The sequence below is a fragment of the Tamandua tetradactyla genome, chromosome 9, assembly GCF_023851605.1.
Source record: "Tamandua tetradactyla isolate mTamTet1 chromosome 9, mTamTet1.pri, whole genome shotgun sequence".
Lineage (NCBI taxonomy): Eukaryota > Metazoa > Chordata > Mammalia > Pilosa > Myrmecophagidae > Tamandua > Tamandua tetradactyla.
The window spans coordinates 49027841-49045536 of NC_135335.1; the positions used below are offsets into that span (position 1 = coordinate 49027841).

Here is a 17696-nt window from a genome sequence, read left to right on the forward strand (position 1 = left end):
ATATGGCCTCCTCTGGAGAATGATCCATGTGCACTAGAAAAGAATGTACACTCTGCTGCTGTTTCATTAGAGTATCATTCACATCTATTTCTTTACTCATCTCCTGTCTAGATGTTCTATAAATTACTGAAAGCAGTGCACTGGAATCTCCTATTATTAATGTAGAATCATCCATTTCTCCCTTCAAATCTGTCAAAAAATTTTCCTCTACTTTGGGTCTCTGCCATTTTATATATATATATATATATATATATATATGTTCTGTCTTATTGAATTGACCTCTTTGTCAGTATATATTGATTGACCTTCTTCGTCCCTTATAACAGTTTTTCACTTCAAGTCTATTTATCTGATATTAGAATACCTACTGTAACTCTATTTTGGTTACTTCTTGCATTGTATATATTCTCCTGTCCTTTCACTTTCACCCTATTTATTAAGGTGAGTTTCTCATATACAGCATATAGTAGGGTCACACTCTTTTATCCATTCTGTCAATCTCTTCCTTTTGACTGACGAGTTTAATTCATTTACATTTAAAGTAAATATTGATAATGCAGGACTTTCTTTTGCCATTTTGCTATTTAGCCTTTTTAAGCCTTATACCTTTCTTGACCCTCAATTCTTCTGTTAATGCTTACCTTCCCATTTATTTGATTTTTTGTATTGTACCATTCTGAGTCCCTTCTCATGTCCTTCTGAATGTATTTTTGATGTATTTTATTGGTGATTAACCTGTGGTTAATTTGAACATCTGAAATCTATAACAATCACATTTGATTGGATAACAATTTATCTTCAATAACATGTACATATACTGTCCTTACATCCCTACCCACCTTTTTTTGTACTTGTTACAAATCATATCTTACATTTGATGTCCAAAAACATCCAATTACTTTTTATGCATTTGCATTTTAGCACCTGTAGGAAGTAAGAAGTGGAGTCATATACCAGAAAATTCAGTACAATCATGCTGCCGTTTATAATTACCATATGGTTACCTTCACTGAGCCACTGTCTAGTACCCTCTCCTTTCCATCTGAAGAGCTAGCTCCCTTTATGACTGTTCATAGGGTAGGTCTCGTGGGGATGAACCCCTCAGCTTTTGCTTTTCTGGGCATGTCTTAATTTTATATTTGCCAGATATAAAATTCTTAGTTGGGAATTATTTCCTTTCAGCTCTTTAAACATTTCATACCACTGTCTGCTTGCCTCCGTGGTTTCTAATGAGAAATTATAACTAAATGTTAATGGATTCCCTTTTATATAACTTGTTTCTTTTCTCTTGCAGTTCTCAAAACTTTCTCATTGTCCTTGGCATTGATTGGAGAAACTGATTACTATGTGTCTGGGCACGGTTCTCTTTGAGTTCATCCTATTTGGGGTTTGTTGGGATTCTTGAATGTGCTTATTCACGTCTTTTGTTAAATTCAGGAAGTTTTCTACCATTATCTTTTTGAGTCTTTCTTCTGTCCCTTCTTCTTTCTTCTCCTTCGGGTGCTCATAATGTGTATGTTAGATCTCTTAGGCTGGTTCTTTTAATTCTTTTTTCTTTTTGCTCCTCAACTGGAATCATTTCAATTGCCTTGCCTTTGAGATCACTGATTATTTCTTCTGCCAGCTTCAATCTGCTATAGAAACCATCTTGGGAAGTTTTCATTTGTTACTATGGACTCCAGATCTGGCACTTCTGCTTGGTTACTACTCAGAATCTCAAAAAGGCTCCTGTATTGTTCACTCACTGTTTTCCTCAAATCCTTCAGCTATTTCTCCATGTTTTCCTTGAGTTCACTGAGGATTAATTTTTTAAAATTCTGTCTGATACATCCAAACTCTTTCTCTTTGTCAGTGGTTTCTGAATTTTTATGTCATTCCGTTGATGGGCCATCATCTCCTGTTTCTTTGTCTTGTAATCTTTTTCTCCATGTTGTACATTTAATGTCTTAAAGTTAATTCTGGGATTTAGTTCCTGAGCTGTCTGTTCCATAACTCTGCATACATCTAGTGATAGGACGGATTTTCTTGAGTGCCTGAAGCTTATCAAAGCAAACCAAAGCAAAAAACACCATCCCTGTCTTTGCATGTTGGCTCTGTGTTGGCTGGTGGTCTCTCCCAGCGCTTGACCCTCCTGCCCAGGGCAGGGCCCCTCCATCTCTGGACTGTGCTTGCTCCAGGCCTTAGGAATCCCTGATCACAGTCCGCAGGAGTTCTGCTCCCTCTGAAGTAGACATCACTCCTCCCGGGCATACTCTTGAGCAACTTCACGCAGGGAGTCCTTTGTCCCAGGCTGTTCAACCCAACTGTTTCCCACACTGTCCAGCCATTTGCAGACTGCTTCTCTGCCCTGGGGACAAATCTTGGAGTGCAGAACCAAGGCCAGTTTCCTGGTCAGGCTCTCTGGCTCCCACCCATAACCTGGCACTGACCCATCTACCCCAGCATGTGCACAGAGCCGGGTCCACGTGGGAGGGCAAGCTGGCCCCACCCCACATTAGGGGGGAAAGGGGTCAGTAAGGGGCCAGGAGCTTCTATGGTTTTTGAAGCCGAGTTTTCTTGATTCGTCACATGCCCAGTTAAGGCAGCCCCTTAACTGTTTCCCACCCTTTTGAGGAAGGGTGCTTTCGTTAGGATGCCTCAGCTGCCTTCGTCCAAGGGGCTGGGACAAGGGCCCCCAGCGATCTGAAGGAGCGAGTCCCAAGACAGCACTCATCCATCGGCCCTCACGCATGTGCAGTCCACGGACTGGGTCCTCATGCCTCACCCGGTGCCAGGAGCCCAAGCTGCTCCACGCTGCTGCCAAGAGGGGCGAGGGGGAGGATACTGCGTGGAGCCCACCGGGGAGGGGTCACCAGGGTGGGGGGTGCGTGGAGCCCACTAGGGTGGGGGAAGCCCAGTGGGGGTCCACTAGCGTGGACCTGATGGTAGCCTCTGTCTCCCACCCTCCAGAGACTACACAGAACTCCACAAGCCTCAGGCATTCAGCTCCGCCAGCCCCACATGGTTTAGGGAGAGGGGTTCCCTGCTCTCCAGCCCCCACCCCACCGTCTCCTTCAGCAGGCACACAGCTGCGACCCTGAGACCTCTGGTGCCCTTGGGTCAGCACTTGGGCTCTGCTCTCGCCCTTGGAAGCCGGAAGGGCCCTCAGGCCTGCCCATCCCCCCAAGCCCGCTGCTCCCTTTGCACGGCTGGGAGAGAAAGCGCTTGGCCACGTCCTTCCCTGCCCAGCCCACCCTACCTGTGGCCAGTCTTGGGGCCCTTCCTGCCCTGGGCCACAGCTCCCCGATGTGGGGCAAAGGGGGAGGGCTCAGAGGTGGGGGAAGAGGGTGGGAGGTGGGGGGACATAGAGGGATGAGAGGAGATGTGGGGAGACGTCAGGGGAGGTAGAAGGAGGTGAATGGACATGAGGGGATATGGGGGGACATGTGGGGATGTGGGCGCCAGTGAAGGGACGTGGTGGTGTGTGGGGGGGGACATGGGGGTAGGTGAGAGAAGGTAAAGGGACTTGGGGGATATGGGGGAAGGTGGGGGACATGGGGAGTCATGGGGTGAAGGGACGTGGGGGACGTGAGGGACTTGGGGGGAGCAGCCCTTCCTGGCCTGTTGGACCCTGTGGGCACCAGGGATACCTGGGCCTAGAACCACTGGCTCCCCGTCGGGCTGGGGTCCTGAGACCGAGGGTACGCCCAAGGTCAAGGGGGCTTGTTCCCCCCACTGCAGGAGCCCAGCATGGAGGCCCACGGGGTTTGGGGGCAGCCCGCAGCGGGGTGGGGGCTCTGCGTGCACAGCAGCCGGGCAGGGGTCCCACTCTTGGGCTGTGATGACCTGGGGGCTCCTATCCCGCCTTGGCGCCGCGGCCCAGCTTCCATCCTGCAGCCCCTCCTCACACCGGGCCACCGGCCCCTCCCTGCCCCTCGGCCCCGGCTAGACAGAAACTCACCCAGAATGGCGGCTCTGGCCTTCAGCGCCTCGCACCAAATGGGACCTCCTCATGAAAATCGGAGGGCGGCCCCATGGCACAGCAAATGCCAAGAATGAGGCACTTTTAATTTTATGTAAAAATAAATTGAAGATGGAAAGGGGGTGCAAGGGTGGTTCCCTAGAAGAATTCCCAGTTGCTGTGCAGGAGACTGGGGTTTGTGCACTTCCCAAAACCAAACAAACAAAAATGCAACAAATGGTGCTGCAACAATGGGATACTCACGTGGGAAAATAATGAACTGTGACCCCTGCCATACAGCATACAAAAATTTAAAAAAAAAAAAAAAAAAAAAAGGAAGCGCTGTGGGCCACCCTTTCTGCAGGGAACTCCCTGGGGCTCTGAAGGTTTTAAGCAACAGTGGGCAGGGTTAGGGTTAGGGTTGGGTTAGGGTTGGGGTTGGGGTTGGGGTTGGGATTAGGGGTTAGGGTTAAGGTTAGGGTTAGGATAACCTTCCACGACCCGCCTGGCGCAGGCCCTCTGAGACACACCACAGCGCACAGCGGTGTCTGCTTCTCAACTCCCCCCTCGCTTTTGCTACTTTTCCCACCATAATATTCCAATGATAAAGAACTTAAATTCCTCCCAATTTTTCCTACCTTTCTTTAAACGCCAAAAGAAACTATTAAAAAGTTTTGTTATTTCTAAGAGGTTGATATTGTTCTGGACACTCCCGTTTTCTGAGCCACCTTCGCACGCCTGGAGTACTGGTGTGTCTTTGCCACGACCGTGCCCTCCCCAAAGAGGCCGCGTCACTCCACGTCACCCCCCGTGCCATCCCGCGTCACTCCGTGTCATCCCCGCGTCACTCCGCGTCATCCCCGCGTCACTCCGTGTCATCCCTGCATCACCCCGCGTAACCTCCGCCCCACTCCGCCCCACTCCGTCGCACCCCCGTCACCCCGCCTCACCCCGCCTCACCCCATGTCACCCCCACCTCACCCCATTTCACCCCCGCCTCACCCCCGCCTCACCCCCGCCTCACCCCCGCCTCACCCCGTGTCACCCCGCCTTACCCCGCCTCACCCCGCCGCGGCCCTGGGCCCTGAGGAGGGCTCCCAGGCTCGGGAAGAGCTGCCTGGAGGAAACGCGCAGCCCAGGAGGCCCGGTCACCGCGAGCCCGTGAGCCCCCCGGGGCGGGAGGCCGCCCGCGCCAGGTGCGCGGCTGTGCGGCGGGGCTCACGCAGGTGGGAGTCCTACCTTGGAAGAAGCTCTTCACCCTGAGGTAGCTGACACTGAGCCGCAGCACTGAAAGCTTGTCCAGTTTGGCGATGATGTCGGGAGGGAAGGGCAGGAGGCTGGCCAGGTGGTCCAGCTCGGCGTTGAGACGGTCGCGGTGCCGCTTGGAGGGGTTGGAGCGCTCGGCGCCCGGCGGGGGCCTCCTGCGGACGGAAGGCTGCGGTCGGCTCGGCGCCCACCTGTGGACGCTGGGCGGCTCTCCGCGGTCCCCCGACGGAGGAGCCCCAGGGAGAAGCGGGGTTCACCGAGTCCCCCAGCCGCACGCCTGGGGCAGCCGGTCTTAACAGACCGCGTGAGGTGAGGTCAGTGAGCGCGAAGACGCGGCCGCCCACTTGACGGGCTGTGTGACGCAGGGCAGTTCTCGCCCTCTCTGGGCTCCGCGTGGGCGCCCGGGATGCCCGGGGTCTCCGACGCCCAAGAGAGCTCGGACGTCCCTCCCTGGGGCGCCCTCTCCCGACCCCGCCCCAGCCCAACTTCTCAGCCCGGGTGCACGAGGGGCCAGGTAGGGACCCCTCCCGGCTGCCCAGGGCCCCGCACGGAGGTGCTGAGGCCCGGCAGACCCGGATGGCTGGAGTGGGGGTGCCCCAGCGAGGTGGAGGTGGCTGGGCCCCGGCTGAGGCAGACGTTCGAGAAAACCTGGCTCTAAAGCCAGTGAGGCTGTGCGGTGAGGATGGTGGCTCCGGGGAAGACAGAAACACAGCCCGGAGGACAGACAGGCTGCAGGCGGGGACCAGGACGAGTCAGCACATGCGGGGAGGGGCTCTGGGAGAAGGTCAGCCTTGGACATGGGCGGGCGGCGACGGCACCGCGAGCCAGGGGGCGGCTGGGAGGGGTGAGGGGAAGTGTGCCTTGTGAGTATGGTCCCACAATAAAAAAGGAATAGAAACAGCAAGTCGAGACAATGACAGATGGACATTTGCACGCTGGTGTCTCTGGCAGCAGGGTTCCCAATCCACACGGATGGGGGTGGCCTGAGGGCACAGCGACTGAGGGGTGGAGGGGGACTGTGGGGGGCCCATGCCGTGGACCACTGAGCAGCTACAGGAAGGAATGAAGCTGTGAGGCTGCAACTAGGTGGGTGAACATTAAGAGCTGAACGTTGAATGAAATATCAGGAACAAAAATACAGATATTATCATGCCTCAATCATATAGACTAACTATAATATAAAAATTCAGTGAACTGAAGAGGAGAGCATGGGTTAACAGGTTAGGGCACATTATAAGGGTCCTGGATTTTAAGCTCTTACAGCAGTCACATCTGCTCAGGAGGTGTAACTGTTACTTCTAAATTCTGAGATACTGAGCTGTTTGTAAATAACCTGGTCTGTCCCAGAAACTTCAGGTATTCATGTGACACCTGAGACTCAGAGTTAGAGCTCTGAGGCTATGAAAGTCAGCATGCCCCCATGCAGGAACTGTTTAAAAAGCTGAGAAAGTGATCAGACATCGAGTAGAGACATGAACAAAGCTGATCTGGACAGGACTAAGGTAGAGCAGAATACAGGGTAAAGGACGATATTGTCCATACTTTAAAATTTAAACTTCTGTGTGAGACCAAATGGAGAGATGTTTATTTGGTGCAAAATTTATATTTTGGTTAGTGCATTTCCTAATTTAACTTGTATGGTAAGTTTACTTGAACACCATAAGTACATGGAATCTTGATTAGGGCGTGAGATTTTGTTGGTTTGTCCAGGTTAGTGTGATGCCCTGATATATCCCAGAGTGACTTGGGCAGTGAATAAAGAAGTATTTGCAAAGTCCCCTGGGGAACTGGGGAGAAAGGAGGAAATATTTAACTTCCCCATTTAGAGAATTTCTGATATGCTCACAAGCAGCGGAGACAACAAAATCAACAGGCCGGGACCTGGATTTGGGTTTCGCCCCTATGAAACTTATTCCTGCAAAGGACAGGTTAAGCCTACTGATAATTAGGCCTAAGAGTCACCCACAGAGAACCTCTTTTGTTGCTCAGATGTGGCCTCTCTCTCAGCCAACATGACAAGCAAACTCACCACCCTCCCCCTCTCTACATGGGACATGACTCCCAGGGGTGTGGACCTTCCTGGCAAGGTGGGACAGAAATTCTGGGAAGAGCCAGGACCTAGCATCAAGGGACTGACAAAGTCTTCTTGACCAAAAGGGAGAAGAGAGAAATGAGACAAAATAAAATGTCAGAGAGATTTCAAGCAGAGTTGAGAGGTTATCCTGGAGGCTATTCTTATACATTATATAGATATCCCTTTTTAGTTTATTGTGTATTGGAATGGCTGGAGGGAAGTACCTGAAACTGTCTAACTGTGTTCTAGTAGCCTTGATTCTTGAAGAGTGATTCTTGAAGTGTGACTGTGTGATTGTGAAAACCTTGTGTCTGATGCTCCTTTTATCTACAGTATGGACAAATGAGTAAAAATTATGGATAAAAAATAAACAAATGATGGGGGAACAAACGGTAAAATAAACTGGGTAGATGGAATTACTAGTGGTCAATGAGAGGGAGGGGTCAGGGGTATGGGATATTTAAGTTTTTTTCTTTTTATTTCTTTTTCTGGAGTGATGCAAATGTTCTAAAAATGATCATGGTGATGAATGCACAACTATGTGATGATACTGTGAGCCTCTGATTGTACACCATTATGGACTGCATGAGTGTGAAGATTTGTCAATAAGAATATTTTTAAAAAAGGACATTATAGGGACATATGAAAAACTGGAATATAGACTGTAAGCTTTATATCAGGGTCAAATTTCTTAAACTGGACAACTGGACTTAAGCAGAACCCTTGTTCTTAGAAAATGCACAAAGAAGGGTTAAGTGGTCCAGTTGAGGACCCTAACTGTCATGACCTCACCTGAGGCAGGTGCACATCTTTCCCAAGGGGACAGAGCAGAGCGTGGGGACGTGGTGGTTAGTGGACGCAGTGGGGGGGTAGTGGACATGGGAGGAGGTGAGCAGATGGGGGGGTGGAGCGTGGCTCCCCACATGCCAGGCTCAGGCGCCTTGTGGGGTCACCTCCTCTAAATGCTTGGCCACCCGCAGTACCCCCAGCCCCAAGCAGTCCAGCCCGTGGCTTCCCACACCAGCTGTACACCCAGCTCTGCCGCAGAACTCAGATCTGGGCTCCAGGTCTGTGGACCCTCACCCGGCATGGAGGCACAGCCCTGACCCACACACCAGGGGTCCGGGGGGCAGGGAGCCCAGGGCTGGGGATACGGGGTGGGGGGTGGATGTGGCCAGAGCCAGAGGCGTGGTCTCCAGCCCCCAGACAGAGAAGCTGCAAGTGCCTGTGATTCAGACACTGGCCCCCAGCCCAGAGAGGCTCAATGCACACTCACACATGCATGCACGCACACACACTCAACACACATGCACACACTGCAGCTGTCACCATGGAGACACACTCACCATGCACACACACACCCTGCAGCTCTCTCCATGGAGGTGCTCACAGTCACCATGCACACACACACACACCTCAGCTCTCCCCATGGAGATACACACACACACACCAACATGCACACACACCACAGCTCTCCCCATGGAGATGCACACACTCACTACACACACACACACACCCTGAAGCTTTTCCCATGGAGATGCACATACTCACTGCACACACACACACCCTGCAGCTCTCCCCATGGGGATGCATGCACTCACTGCACACACACACACCCTGCAGCTCTCCCCATGGAGATGCACGCACTCACTGCACACACACACACCCTGCAGCTCTCCCCATGGAGATGCACACACTCACTGCCCACACATACACACACCCTGCACCTCTCCCCATGGAGATGCACACACTCACTGCACACACACACCCTGCAGCTCTCCCCCCTGATGCACACAGCATTCGCACACAAAGATGTTCACAGTGGTCACTTCCTGACCAGCTCCATGGGCAACGCATGTCATCTTGTTGTTTGCACACGTAGACACTGAGTGAGTAAATATATGAGGCATGTGGGTCTAAATCTGGAAACATTTATGACTGATCAAGCTAACCCAAAAAAGTCGCCTTTCAAAAAACGGATTCATTGAAAAAGTGCAGGTGACCATAGGGAAAAATGGAGACAGGCTTGGCCCTGAGCCTCACACCAGGACACGATCCAAAGGTTCACATATAAAATGTAAAAATATATGTATTTCAGGAAATCCATAAAAACCTTAGAAGAAATAAAGGGCACATCTGCACAATGAATCCCATCCGGCTGTGGAAGGAGATGGAACTCTGAGCCACGTGCCGATGTGACGAGCCTTGAAAGCGTGATGCCAAGTGAAAGAAGCTGGCACCACCAGACAACAGTGTAGTTTCCAATCATACAAATGTCTAGAGCAGGGAAATTGACAGACACACACCAGCTGGAGGGCAAACCGAGCTGCTGCCTAATTTGTAAAGAGTTTCTGTTTTGAGTGATGAAAAATTTTAATAATGGACAGTGGTAATGGTAGCACAACATTGTAAAAGTAATTAATGGCAATGAATTGTACACTCAAAATGGTTAAAATGGTGAATTTTATATATATCTTACCACAATTGTTTTTTTAAAAAGAGAAGAGTGGAAAAATACTCTTATAAACTTGGAACAGGGAAGCTATTTGTAATCATGACACAAAATTAAGTAGGCACAAAGGAAAAGATTGATCAATTTAATATAGTGGCATGGCAAAGAACACCAGTAAAACCAAAACTAGGGAAAAGTACGTGGAACTCGTTCACGCGGGGACCTTGCCAGTGCACAACGAGCTCCTACAAATCCGTAAGGATGGAAAGAGGACGATCCAGCTGAACAAGGAGGCAAGGCTGTAAATGCCGGGACTCCCCAGAGAAGGGAGATCCCTGCCAGGGGCCTCACTGCAATCAAATGTGCGCCTGCCGCACCCTTGCCTGCACAAGCCCCTTCCAGGGCTGTGTCCTGCCAGGAATGCTGAGCCTGGGATGGGCTTACCCACTTGCAAACCAGTGACCAGACCTGCCGCGTGGATGTGGGCAGAAAACACGCCCCCGGACATGTTGGCACCAGGCCCCCCAGCCCCGGGAGGGCATGCAGGAAGGAGCCCCAGCCCCAGCCACCTTCATACTAAACAGCAGCCCCAGCCTGACCCTGGCAAGAGTAGCCACAGCCTGGCAATGGCGCAGCCAGCATGAGCGAGTGGAGAGGCTGTCCTGAGTCGCAGTGCCGTCACACATGGGCACTGCTGCAAGGCCTGGCAGCTCCGATCTGGGTGCACACAGCAAGGCGGTGGGGTAAGCATGGGGGACTGGGGTGGGAGACCTGCCAAGCAAATTGCAACATGTCCACACATCACACAGCCCAAGAAGAGGGGCAATGGGGCGCAGCAGAGTGTACACAGTGGGGGGGGGGGGGGGGCTTGCTTCCTGGGTAGGAATGTGTGCATGTTTTTGCACAAATATCCCATGCAGGATTCACAAGCAGCTGTTTACAGCAGAACTCCAGGTGGGAATCTGGGGCAAGGCCCAGCTGCAAAATCTCAGAGTTTTCAATCCAGCAGACAAACCACCTAATCAAAAACCTGAATAAATATAATTAAATGCCAGTGCCTCCAAAAGTCATTATATCAGGGGAGAGGCAGGGCAAGACAGCAGCACAGTGTGGTGAGGAATCTAGTTCGTCCTCCAGAGCAGCTAGGAAATAGCCAGGAACAGGACAGGACAACTGCGGGAGGAGCTCAATGAACAGACACACAGTGTCCACTAGTCTGGACCAGCTGGATGGGATGAGACCCCACACAGAACTGTGAGTCCCCCACAGGCATGGCAGGCTGATTATCCCAAGGCAGAGGAAACAGACTTTACTAACAACAGGGGCTTAGCTCAACCAAGCTCCACTTGAGGAATTAATGAACAAATTCCAACTACTGAAAACAGGTCCCCAGCACAGATAAACCTGAAATAAGCACTAAAGGAAGAGGGAGGTTTTGCCCTGGCAGAGTGGGGCAGGGCTAATGGGGAAAAAAACAGAAGCTTTTTGAGTTGGACAGCACAAAATACTGGAAAAGGGCTGGACCCCAAGAAAAGGGGGTACACAGAGCCTGGAGATACACAGCATGACATACTAACTCAAGCTCTTGACTGGCAAATCCAAGGAGCAGGAGTCAGGCTCAGAAAAGCCTTTTTTAAAAAAAACTTCTTAATAGCTCATTAACAGAATTAGAAGCACTCTCAGGTCCTGAGCCTACCCTAGGCAGGGGCAGAATTAAGGGCAGAATTAAGCTTGTCTGAGAGACAAAGTAACTAGTCAGATGAAAGGGGTTAATTCCCTAAAGGGTGTATCTTCCCCAAGAAAAGGGGGTAGGGCCCAGCTCAGGTGGAATCCCTCCTTCAGGGAATTCAGGCCACTGGGGCTGGAAAATAGAAGCAATCAAAGCCATCCTACAACCTTACCTCTGTCTCAACCATGGCCCCAGCAGGGAGGGTCTGCTGAAGTTAAAGGCACCACATCACTTTACACTGGTGGGAAGTCATAGGCAAACACCACAAGCTGGGTAGGAGAGGAAAAGCACAAAGTCTAGAGGCTTCACAGGAAATTCTTTCAACCTGCTGGGTCTCACTCTCAGGGAAAACTGATGCTGGCTACTTTTTCCTCCTAAGACATGGACCTGTCTAGTCTGGAAAAATCTGCCTGGGGGCAATCATATCTGGGGAGACCATCCTCAAAAAAAAAAAGGTTCCATATAGGCAGGCCAAGAAAGAGAAAAACAAGAGCTGAAAAATTCTGATCAGTTAAACAGAACCTATGCTAGAGGTCTAGAATAAGCTGAACTGCATGCCAAAGAACAGATAGAGAACAAAGCCATCCATCAAGAAAATCCTAGGTAAAAGAGTGAAAACATCTTCCAAAATAAACTAATTAAGGAAATCAAATACCTAGACACCAGCAAAAAATAATAAGTCATACTAGAAAATTTGAAGAAATGGTCCAGTCAAAAGGACAAACCAATATTTCAAATGAAATACAGGAATAGAAACAACTAATTAAGGATGTTCAAAAAGACATGCAAAATCACATAAAAAATCACATCAACAAGTTGAGGGGAGATATGGCATAAGAGATTAAGAATATGAAGAAGACATTAGGTAAACATACAGAAGAACTCAAAAGTTTGAAAAAACAAGTGGCAGAACTTAGGGAAATGAAAGGCACAAGAAAAGAGATGAAAGAAACAATGGAGACCTACAAAAGCAGATTTGAAGAGGCAGAAGAAAGAATTAGTGAACTAGAAGACAGGACATCTGAATTCCTACATACAAAAGAACAGATAGGGAAAAGAATGGAAAAATATAAACAGAGTCTCAGGGAATTGAAGGACAATATGAAGCACATAAATATATGCGTTATGGATGTACCAGAAGGAGAAGAGAAGGGAAAAGGGGCAGAAAAGACTAATGGAGGAAATAAATCCCTGAAAATCTCCCATCCCTTATTAAAGACAAAAAATACAGATCCAAGAAGTATAGCATACACAAAACAATAGATTACAAAACAAATAGACTTACTCCAAGACACTTACTAATCAGATTGTCAAATATTAAAGATAAAGAGAGAATTCTGAAAGCGGCAAGAGACAAGCAATCCATCACATACAAGGGAATCCCAATAACTATGGGTGTGGATTTCCCAGCAGAAACCATAGAGGTGAAAAGGCAGTTGTATGATATAGTTAAGATTCTGAAAGATAAAAACTGCCAACCAAGAATTCTATACCCAGCAAAACTATCCTTCAAAAATGAGGGGGAGTTTAAAATATTTTCAGACAGTCACTGAAAGAGTTTGTGACTAAGAGACCAGCTCTACAAGAAATACTACAGGGAGCACTACAGGCAGTTAAGAAAAGAAAGGAGAGAGAAGTCTGGAGAAAAGTGTAGAAATGAAGACTATCAGTAAAGGTAAAAAGAGAAAAAAAATTAGGTGTAACATATAAAATCCAAAAGACAAATGGTAGAAGAAAGTACTGCCTTTTCAGTAATAACATGAAATGCTAATGGGTTAAACTGCCAATCAAAAGACATAGACTGGCAGAATGGATTAAAAACAGGATCCATCTACATGCTGTCTACAGGGGACTTACTTTAAATCCTAGAGCAAAAACAGATTGAAAGTGGAAGGTTGGAAAAAGGAATTTCATGCAAACAACAACCAGAAAAGAGCAGTAAGTGCTATACTAATATCCAACAAATTAGACTTCAAATATAAAACAATTAAAAGAGATAAAGACGGACACTATGCATTAATAAAATGAACAATTCATCAAGAAGACATAACAATCATAAGTATATATGCACTGAGACAAAGTGCCCCGAAATACATGAGGCAAACACTGAGTAGACATCTATACGATAGTAGTTAGTACTTCAATTCCCTGCTCTCATCAATGGATAGAACATCTAGACAAAGGATCAATAAAGAAACAGAGATTTTGAATAATATATGATAAACGAACTAGACTTATAGACATTTATAGAACATTACACCCTGCAACAGCAGGATGCATATTTTCCTCAAGTTTGCATGGAGCATTCTCAAGGATGAACCATATGCTGGGTCACAAAGCAAGTCTCAATGAATTTTAAAAGATCTAAATCATACAAAACACTTTCTCAGATCATAATGGAATTACGGTGGAAACAATAACAAGCAGAGAGCTGGAAAATTCACAAATATATGGAGACTAAACAACACACTCTTAAACAACCAGTGGGCCAAGGAAGAAATGACAAGAGAAGCCAGTAAATACCTCAAGGCAAATGAAATTGAAAACATAACATATCAGAATTTACTCATTCTTATTTGCTGAGAGATAAAGTTATTGCCATAAATGCCTATATTTTAAAAGAAGAAAAAACAAAAATTGAAGACTTAACTGTTCACCTGGAAGACCTAGAGAAAAAACAGCAAATTTTTAACGCCAAAACAAACAGAAAGAAAGAAATAATGAAGATTAGAGCAGAAATAAATGAAATTGAAAATATGAAAAAATCCAGAAAATCAACAAAACCAGAAGTTGGTTCTTAGTGAAATATCAATAAAATTGATGGACTCTTGGCTAGGCTGACAAAAACAATGAGAGAGAGGATGCAAATAAATAAAATCAGAAATGGGAGACAAGGGATAACTACTGACCCTGCAGAAATAAAGAAGAAAATGAGGGGATACTATGAGCAACTATATGCTAATAAACTAGACAACGTAGATGAAATGGACAACTTTCTAGAAAAGCATGAACAAGCCACATTGACTCGAGAAGAAATAGACGACCTCAACAAACCAATTACAAGTAAAGAGATTGAATTAGTCATCAAGAAGCTCCCAAAAAAGAAAAGTCCAGGACCAGATGGCTTCACATGTGAAATTCAACGAAGCATTTAAGAAAGAATTAGGGGCGGTGCAAGGGTAGTTCAGTGGTAGAATTCTTGCCTGTGATGTGGAAGACCTGGGTTCAATTCCCAGAGTATGCACAAGCCAGAAAAAATAATAATAATAAGGAAAAAAAGAAGAAGGAATTGGTACCAATCCTGTTCAAACTCTTCCAAGACATTAAAGTGGAGGGAAAGCTACCTAACTCATTCTATGAAGCCACACCACCCTCACATCAAAGCCAAACAAAGATACTATAAGAAAAGAAAATTACAGACCAATCTTTCTGATTAATATAGATGCAAAAATCCTCAGCAAAATACCTGCAATTTGAATCTAACAGCACATTAAGAGAATTATATACCATGATCAAGTGGGATTTATTGCAGGCATGCAAAGCTGGCTCAGCAAAATAAAATAAATTAATGTAATACACCACATCAGTAAATCAAAGCATAAAAACCACATGATCATCTTGAATGATGCAGAAAAGGCATTTGATAAAATTCAACATCCTTTCTTGATGAAACCACTTCAAAGGGTAAGAATAGAAGGGAACATCCTCAACATGATAAAGGGAATATATGAAAAACCCACAGCTAGCGTCATCCTCAGTGGGGAAAGACTGAAAACTTTCCCTCTAAGTACAAGACAAGGATGTCCACTGTCAACACTGTTATTCAACATTGTGCTGGAAGTTCTAGCCAGAACAATGAAAGAAGTAAAAGGCATGAAGTTGAAAAGGAGGAAGTAAAACTCTCATTGTTTGCAGATAACATGATACTATATGTTGAAAATCCTGGAAAATCTACAGCAAAGCTACTAGAGCTAATAAATGAGTACAGCAAAGTGGCAGAATACAAGATCAACACCCAAAAATCAGTAGTGTTTCTATACACTACTGATGAGCAATCTGAGGAGGAAATCAAGAGAAAAAAATTCCATTTACAATAGCAACCAAAAGAATCAGATATTTAGGAAGCAATATAACTAAGGATACAAAAGACCTTATATAAAGAAAACTACAAGAAATTGCTAAAAGAAGTCATGGAAGACCTAAATAAAAAGAAGGGCATATTGCGTTCATGGACTGAAGGCTAAATATAGTTAAGATGTCAATTCTATCTAAATGGATTTATGGATTCAATTCAATACCAATTAAAATCCTAAAAACTTACTTTGTGGAAATAGAAAAACCAATAACTGAATTTATTTGAAAGGGCAGGGCACCCCAAATAGCTAAAAATATCTTGAGAAAAAAAAATGGAGTGGGAGGTCTCACACTACGTGACTTTAAAGCATATTACAAAGCTACAGTGGTCAAAGCAGCATGGTATTGGCATAAAGATAGATATACTGACAGATACACTGACAATTGGAATCAAATTGAGTGTTCAGATATAGACCCTCTCATCTATGGACAATTGATCTTTGATAAGGCAATCACGCCAACCCAACTGGGGAAGAGCAGCCTCTTCAATAAATGGTGTTTAGAGAACTGGATATCCATATGCAAAAGAAAGAAAGAGGACATATATCTTACACCCTATACACAAAAATTAAACATTAGAGCTAATTTTAGAAGAAAATGTAGGGAAATATCTTCCAAATCTTGTGATAGGAGGTGGTTTCCTGGACCTTACACCCAAAGCATCAGCAATGAAAAAATAAATAAATAAATGGGATCTCCTCAAAATTAAATACTTCTGTGCATCAAAGAACTTTGTCAGAAAAGTAAAAAGGCAGCCCATGCAATGGGAGACAATATTTGGAAACCACATATCAGATAAGGTTTAATATCCTGAATATATAAAGAGATTTTACAACTCAACAACAAAAAGACAAACAGCCCAATTAAAATGTAGGCAAAAGACATTAACAGACATTTTTCAGAAGAGGAAATTCAGATGGCTAAAAGGCATATGAAAAAATGTTCAACTTCAATGGCTATTAAGGAAATGCAAATCAAAACCACAATGAGATATTATCTCACACCCACCAGAATGGCCATTATTCAAAAAATAGAAAATGACAAGTGCTGGAGAGGATGTGGAGAAAGAGGCACACTTATCCACTGTTGGTGGGAATATCAAATGGTACAATTGCCCAAGGCAGTTTGGTGGTTCCTCAGGAAGCCAAGTATAGAATTACCATATGACCCAGCAACATCATTGCTAGGTATCTACTCAGAGGACCTGAGGCCAAGGACACAAATGGACATTTGCACACCAATGTTTATAGCAGCATTAATGTCCATGTCCATCAATGAACAAGTGGCTAAACAAGCTGTGGTATATACATACAATGGAATATTATGCAGCTGTAAGAATAAAGTTATGAAGCATGTAACAACATGGATAGACCTTAAGGATATTATGCTGAGTGAGATTTGCCAGAAACAAAAGGACAAATGCTATATGGTCTCATTGATATGAACTGATATTAACAAGTGAACTTGGAGAGTTGAAGTTAAGAACAGAGGTCATCAGGAGATAGAAATAGGGTAGAGATGAGGCATTTTGTACTGAAGGAATACAGACTGTGCAACAGGACTGATTGTAAAAACCCAGATGAATAGCACAATGCTACCTAATGGTAGCAAAATAATGTAAGTACACTGAATGAAGCTGAATGTGAGTATTATTGAGGGAGAAGGGCTGGGGGCACATATGAAACCAGAAAGAAAGAGGATAAAGACTGAGATCGTCTAACTTGGGAATGCCTAGAGTGCACAATGATGGTGATTAAATGTACACATATAAGAATGCTTTTGCCTGGGGGAGAACAAATGACTGTCAACATTCCAAGATGTTAAAAATGGGATGGTCTACAGGAAAAAGTACAGTCAATGCAAGTTAGGGTCTGTAGTCACAAGTAACTTTGTAATATGCTTCCACTGAATGCAACAAAGGCATTACACCAGAACTAAATGTGCATGGGGGGCGGGGCATGAGGGGACTTAGTTGGATTCCTCCTGAGATGCCCCCCCACATGGGACAGAATAACCAGGAAGGGAAGCAGAGCCTTGCTGTGCGTTCTCTTATCTCATGCAACAAAGCGCACAGGCTCAGGATGCCAGCTTCTCACTTGCC

At 46.1% G+C, this 17696-nt stretch overlaps 1 protein-coding gene across 1 annotated transcript in view; it reads right to left on the reverse strand.

The window, feature by feature from the left end:
- Positions 1-17696, reverse strand: part of AHRR (aryl hydrocarbon receptor repressor) — a 122765-nt gene that overhangs the window by 94754 nt on the left and 10315 nt on the right. The window contains exon 3 of the mRNA XM_077116775.1: positions 5180-5361. Coding sequence (XP_076972890.1) covers positions 5180-5361 — 182 coding nt within the window. The remainder of the gene's footprint in view (positions 1-5179; positions 5362-17696) is intronic.